The sequence below is a fragment of the Danio rerio genome, chromosome 4, assembly GCF_049306965.1.
Source record: "Danio rerio strain Tuebingen ecotype United States chromosome 4, GRCz12tu, whole genome shotgun sequence".
NCBI classification, from domain to species: Eukaryota; Metazoa; Chordata; class Actinopteri; order Cypriniformes; family Danionidae; genus Danio; species Danio rerio.
Genome location: NC_133179.1, coordinates 73,120,600 through 73,127,500, shown reverse-complemented (window position 1 = coordinate 73,127,500; position 6,901 = coordinate 73,120,600). Strand labels below are relative to the sequence as shown.

Here is a 6,901-nt window from a genome sequence, read left to right as displayed (position 1 = left end):
ACGATTTGCTCATCCCCCAATGACGGTTGGGTTTAGGGGTGGGGTTAGGTGCCACGCCTCCTTTTTAAAATCGTACAATTTTGTATGACTGAACTCGTACGAATTCGTATTTTACGTTGGCAAAACGTAAAATACATTTTCTTGTGAGATCAGGCTGGTTTAAGCATGTAATTACGCGCAAAAGTCGTAATTTACTCAGGCAAGGTGCGTCCGGTGTGAACATCCCATAAAGATTTCTTCCTGATCCTAGTGAGCTGCAGTACCTAGCTAGAGGACACTTACAGGCAACACTGACCTACTCGTGTACCTTCTGACCCAAATTTACCTCAGCATTACCTCCCAGATCCCAACAAGCTCATTGCAATCTTTCAGACATCTCCAGCATTTTTGAGCTGTGTCGTTGCGCATCGAATCATTAGCACAGCAACATGCTAACATTAAAATGAAATCACAACTATAACATCAAGTGCTGTATTGTGATTGAAACTATTTCACTTAATTATTGATGATATATTCGCCATCGTAACATTTTGTGTTAGTTTTAAGACATTCAGAGTTAGCAACATGCTATTGCTAATCTCTACAACTGTATGTGCTTCAGTTACAGGGTTACTGCTTTTGTTTAGGTTTGCGATTGTTTAATTCTGTCGCAAATTGATTCTTTCACCCATTAATTGCGAGTTACGTGTTCTCCATTGATGTGTTTTTAAGTAACACGTTGTTAGCTTAGCAATATGCTAATATCAAACTCTATTATGCGCTTTACTTTGCAGCCATTTAGCAATTAGCAATGTGGACTATTTCACCCAATTATTAGCAGGGTTTTTATTCTCCATTGTTAACCCTACTGAAAAAAAACAGATTAAACCAGCCTAGTTTGGTGGTGGTTTTAGAGGGGATTTAGCCATTTCCAGCCTGGCCTTAGCTGGTCAGGCTGGGAGATGACCAGCTAAAGCCAGCTTAACCAATCTAGCCAGGCTGGGAGCCCAGCTAAAACCAGCTAGTTATGTGTTCTCCATTGTTGGGTTTTTAAGTAACACATAGTTAGCTTAGCAGTATGCTAATATCAAACTATACTATATGCTTTACTTGAGAACTATTCAGGGTTGCAGCCATTTAGCAATGTTCACCCTTTCAATGAAATCTGCAAGTTATATATTGTCTATTCTTGCATTTTTCCCGTACTAACCCATTATCTTAGCAACATGCTAACATTAAAATAAAATAGTTACTATAACATCAATTAGCCTACAACACTACTGAAAAAAACAGCGTAAACCAGCTTAAGCTAGTTAGTTGGTTAACGAGTCTGGTTTTAGAGGGGTTTTGGACATTTCCAGTCTAATCTTAGCTTGTCAGGCTGAGAGATGACCAGCTTAAACCAGCTTGACCAGCCTAGCCATGCTGGGAGTCCAGCCAAAACCAGCTATATCCAGCTTAAACCAGGCTAGTCAAGGTGGTTTTAGCTGGTCTTTTTTTTTAAATAAATAATTGTGATTACAAATGGACTATTTATTGATTATACATTCACCATTGTTACATATTTTGAGTTAGTGTTAAGTAACACAGAGTTAGCAACATGCTATTGCTAATCTCTACTGTATGTGCTTCAGTTAAAGGAGTTACTGCTTTTGTTTATGGTTTTGATTCTTCTTTCACAAATTGATTCTTTCACCCATTAATTGTGAGTAATGTGTTCTCCATTGATGGGTTTTTAAGTAACACGTTGTTAGCTTAGCAATATGCTAATATCAAACTCTATTATGTGCTTTACTTTGCAGCCATTTAGCAATTAGCAATGTGGACTATTTCACCCAATTATTAGCAGGGTTTGTATTCTCTATTGTTACTCCTACTGAAAAAAAACAGCTTAAACCAGCCTAGGCTAGTTGGCTGGTTTTAGCTGGTCGACCAGGCTGGTTTTAGAGGGGTTTTGGCCATTTCCAGGCTGGTTTCCAGCCATTTCCAGCCTGGTCTTAGCTGGTCAGGCTGGGAGATGACCAGCTAACGCCAGCTTAACCAACCTAGCCAGGCTGGGAGCCCAGCTAAAACCAGCTATGTCCAGCTAAAACCAGGCTGGTCAAGCTGGTTTTAGCTGGTCATTTTCCAGCCTGACCAGCTAAGACCAGGCTGGAAATGGTCAAAACCCCTCTAAAACCAGCCTGGTCGACCAGCTAAAACCAGCCAACCAGCCTAGGCTGGTTTAAGCTGTATTTTTCAGCAGGGACTTTTTCACACTGTTAGCAACAGTAATGCCAACATCTACAACAGTATATGCTTAACTTAAACAAGTAAGTTTGCAGTCGCTGCTTTTGTTCAGGATCTGAAGCAAATAGACTATTTCCCCTGTTAACTGCAAGTGATGAATTCTCCATTGTTAGTTTGTTTTTGTTTGTTTAGCAACATGCTAATATCAAATTCTACTTTTTGCTCTATTTAGGAGCTAATCGGCGTTACTGCTTATGATACAAATCACCTATTTCACCCTGCAGAACCTGCCTAAGGATCCAGTAATCGAAGTCTGTATTTTCCACTATGCAGCCAGTTAGCAAGGCTGAGTATTCTCCATTGTTTCATATGTTGTGTTTCTATTATGCAACCATTTAGTAGATAGCAAATAAATATATTAAAAAAAAATATATATATATATATATATATATATATTCTCATCAATTGAATGTAAGCTGTATTTTGACTGTTATGTTTTTAGTATAATAATGTTAGCTTAGCCATCTGCTAATTTTATTCAATAGCAACCCTACTGAAAAAAACTGCTTAAACCACTCTAGGCTGGTTGCCTGGACTTGCCTGGTCGAGCAGTCTGGTTTTAGAGGGGTTTTGGCCATTTCCAGCCAGGTCTTAGCTGGGAGATGACCAGCTAAAATCAGCTTGATCAGCCTGGTTTAAGATGGACAGCCCAGCTGGTTTTGGCTAGGCTGGTCAAGCTAGTTTTGTTTGGTTTTGTTTTGGGTCACCTGACCAGCTAAGATGGCCAAAACTGCTCTAAAACCAGACTGGATGACCAGCTAAAACCAGTTAACTGTTTTTCCAGTAGGAAATTTCATTTATTCATTCATTTTCTTTTCGGCTCAGTCATAGGCCACAGCGGAATGAACTGCCAACTACTCCAGTACTGGGAAACACCCATACACACTTATTCACACACATACACTATGGCCAATTTAGTTATTCACTTCCCAGCATGTGTTTAGACTGTGGGGGCAACCGGAGCACCCAGACCCATGCCAACACGGGGAGAACATGCAAACTCCATACAGAAATGACAAATGACCCAGCTGAGGCTCGAACCAGCGACCTTCTTGCTGTGAAGCAACAGTGCTGACAACTGAGCCACCGTGTCACCCTCAATAGCAATTTTGTTTAGCATAATGTTAACTTAGCCATGTGTTTATATATATATATATATATATATATATATATATATATATATATATATATATATATATATATATGTGTGTGTGTGTGTGTGTGCGTGTGTGTATACATAAATATTTATAAACTAAGTTATATATTGTCTATTGTTGCATTTTAAGGTACTAGCCCATTATCTTAGCAACATGCTAACATAAAACTAAAACATGTGCTTTACATGATGGAGTTGCTGCTGGAGATGCCATTTTCAAATAAGGTGTTGCCTTGTAAGTCGAACAGCTAAGCAGCTCACTAGGTTCTGAAACATATTCACAAACTATACACCCTTGAGCAACTGCTGCCACATCAGAGAAAAGAAGAGGAAGAGTCAACTTTTCCATGGTGCTGCGACTACGGTTAGAGGAGCGACAGCGTGTAATGACAGTCTCCAACCTGACGTTCTCAAGATCTTCATGAGCACCTTCATCCATCTGCTGGAGTCTTCAAGAGTGAGGTGAGAGTAAGAGGTGATGGCAGAGAAGAACATGTGAGGTATAGTATTACTTCTAAATCTTCATATATATATACAATCTAATTTAAACATCTCACTGGTACATTTTATGAAGTGATTTCAACTCATTTTGTATGATTAAACAGAGAATTATGGGTGAAACACTACATTACCCAGAATTCTAAAGTGAAATCAACCAATCAGAGAACTATATATTATCAGTTATACTACTATTATATTCTTCTCGTAATACTCAACCAATCTATTTTAAGCTCAGAGTCTCTGGCAAAACCAAAAACTGCTGACAAAGGCCTGAAGGTGAAAGGTCAGAGGAGCAGAAATAGCGGCAGAGATGGACAGCCACACATGAATGTGTTTGTTTTAGCGCATTTCTCAAATGTTTCCTATGAATGACGACTGCGAGGAAGTGTGGAAACTGTACACCGCATGTTTGAGGAACTGAAGAAACCAAAACAATCCCTCACACACCCTCATTTGTGCAGGGAGAAAATAAGGGGAGTTACTGGAGCGGATGTCAGCGGCTTACCTTTTCTTTTTCTTCCTCTCCTTTTTCTTCAGTTTCTCCAGGTCTTTCTTGGCCATCTCAATGATGTCTGAGGTGTCTTTTTCGGGAGGAAGGCCGGAGGTGACGGAGGTCGGGTAAAACGAGGAGCGTGTGGAGACGCGGGACAAGTTCTTGCGCAGGTTTTCATTCACGGCCTCGCTTTCCAGTAGCTTTGCCCTGAAGAGCAAAAGCACACGATATTACATGTGCAGAGGAGTTTCGGTACACATTAGGAGATATTATGAGTGCCTTGTGCATTACCTGAGCTCCTCGATCTCTTTAATATAATTCTGGATCATGTTTCCGATCTCTTCATTACCTTCACCTGGGGGGAAAATGGTTGAAGTAATGTTATGAACATTTATGTTGATTTTATATTAGAGGAAAAACTGTATGAACTTTTATTTTCTGAAGCTTTAAAACTGATGGTAACATGTTTGAAATGTATATTAAAAAAAGCAAAATGAGGCTAACTAAAAACAAAGCAAAGGGGAAAAGCAAAGCAAAACTAAACTAAAAACAACAAAACACAAAACAAAAGCAAAGAAATAAAAGCAAAAAACAAACAAACACAAAATAAAAATAACTAACTTAAAAAATAAATAACTTAAAAATTAACAACAAAACAAATGAAAAACAAAACAATCTAATAAAATCTAAACAAAAGAAATAAAAACAAAACACACCATAGCAAAACACAACTAAAAACAACAAAACACGAAAGAAAACCAAAGAAATAATGCAAAAAACAAACAAACACAAAAAGCAAATAATAAATAAATAAATAAAAGCAAATAAAAAATAAAACTCAAAACAAATAAAAAACGAAACAATCTAAAACACACAACAAAACAAAGCAAAACAAAACAATTAAAAAACTAAACTAAACAAAACAAGAAATAAAAACCAAACATAAACACAAATCAAAGAGCAAATAAATAAATAACAATACATAAATAAAAACAAAACAGTCTTAATAAACAGAACAAAACAAAGCAAACAAAAAACTAAACAAAACGAAAGAAAGAAATAAAGCAAAAAAAGCAAACAGAAAATAAAAATAAAATAAAAAATAAATGACAAAACAATAGAAAACCAAAACTTAAAACGAATGAAAAACAAAATAATCTGAGAAACACAAAGCAAAATAGAGCAAAACAAAACAAACAAAAAATTAAACTAAACAAGAAATAAGAAATAAAAACAAAACAAAGCAAAACTAAAAACAACAAAACACATGACAAAATCAAAGAAATAAAGCAAAAAAACATGCAAACACAAAAAGCAAACAAATAAACAAATAACAAAACAAATAAAAACTGAACTAAACCAAACTAAAAACTACAAAAAGCAAAACAAAACTACAGAAAAGCTGTAAAAACACAAAAACAATACAAACCAAGTAAATAAAAAAACAAAGCAAAAAGTGACAAACGTCTCGAGCGCATGGCTGTGTGCGTCTGTGTCTGTGTGGTCACGTGATGTTTCAGAGGTAGAGAGGAAGGAGGGCTGCTCAGAAATGCTACACGCCACTGTGGATGTCAAATCGTTGTCGTTCTAAAATGCCATTTAAAAACAAAGACAGTGTAAACAGGGCCTGAGTGTGAACTTTTCGCCAGCGGATTTGCAACGGGGGCGGGCGGAGGATCGCGATGCCGGTGTTGTCTATCGGACGAACCGTACGTAATACATACATAGCAGAGCTTGCAAAACTGTAGGCTTTTTTTGTCAACAACACGAACGTTGTCAACATAACTCACTGGAAATCCAAAATGCTTCCACACCGGTGACTTCATTGAAAGAGGAGAGGGTTTAAGCTCTGTCCACGGGTCTCCTGCTTCTGCAGTTTAACAAGCACTTCAACAAGCCTGTTATTTTCCCGCTTGGCAAGCCAAGCTGACGTGACATGGGGGCGTGGCAGCATCGACCATTCTATTTTTTGATTCGATAATCGAAATTGAACATAAATTTCGATCGATTTCAATAATTAATAATAATAACATATAAGGGTGTCAATCTTGGTGGGCTTTTTTTTCTAAACACAACTAATTTCGTTGTAAATGAGCATAAAAAGTTCGGAGAGCAGTCGAATGCTTTCATTATAACGTTAGATGTGTGCATTTTTAAAGTGACACCTCTTATTTAATGTAATAAAAAATCGTATTAACTCAGAGATTCATTCGTTGCTCTTTAATCAGAATGTGCGAGTTAAACAGTGGAGAAACGGCTAATGAGATTTGATAGCTTGATTCTGTTTCATTATAATAGCTATGAATTTTAATAAGTTGAACTGTTTGCTAACGTATTTGCTGCTAATGTAGGCTATATATTTATTTTTCTTTAGTTAATAGTAATTTGAAAACATATTACCGACCATTTAACTGTTTATTTACAATGAAACGGCTCCAAATGATCATATTTAGTATTTTTTTTGTAAGTGGGAAATCCCTTAA

At 37.0% G+C, this 6,901-nt stretch overlaps 2 protein-coding genes across 5 annotated transcripts in view; one reads left to right on the top strand and one right to left on the bottom strand.

The window, feature by feature from the left end:
• The window catches only part of tmem19 (transmembrane protein 19), a 1,055,620-nt gene that overhangs the window by 212,423 nt on the left and 836,296 nt on the right, over positions 1 to 6,901 (top strand). The gene's annotated exons all lie outside the window — the stretch shown is intronic.
• Positions 1 to 6,901, bottom strand: part of si:cabz01066312.1 — a 109,610-nt gene that overhangs the window by 43,100 nt on the left and 59,609 nt on the right. For 2 of the 4 annotated variants that reach the window (XM_073948065.1, XM_073948066.1), the window contains exons 10-12: positions 4,710 to 4,773; positions 4,431 to 4,625; positions 3,826 to 3,873 (exon numbers count right to left, since the gene is read on the bottom strand). In XM_073948065.1, coding sequence (XP_073804166.1) covers positions 3,826 to 3,873; positions 4,431 to 4,625; positions 4,710 to 4,773 — 307 coding nt within the window. The remainder of the gene's footprint in view (positions 1 to 3,825; positions 3,874 to 4,430; positions 4,626 to 4,709; positions 4,774 to 6,901) is intronic. The other 2 variants (XM_073948067.1, XM_073948068.1) reach the window with 1 other exon arrangement.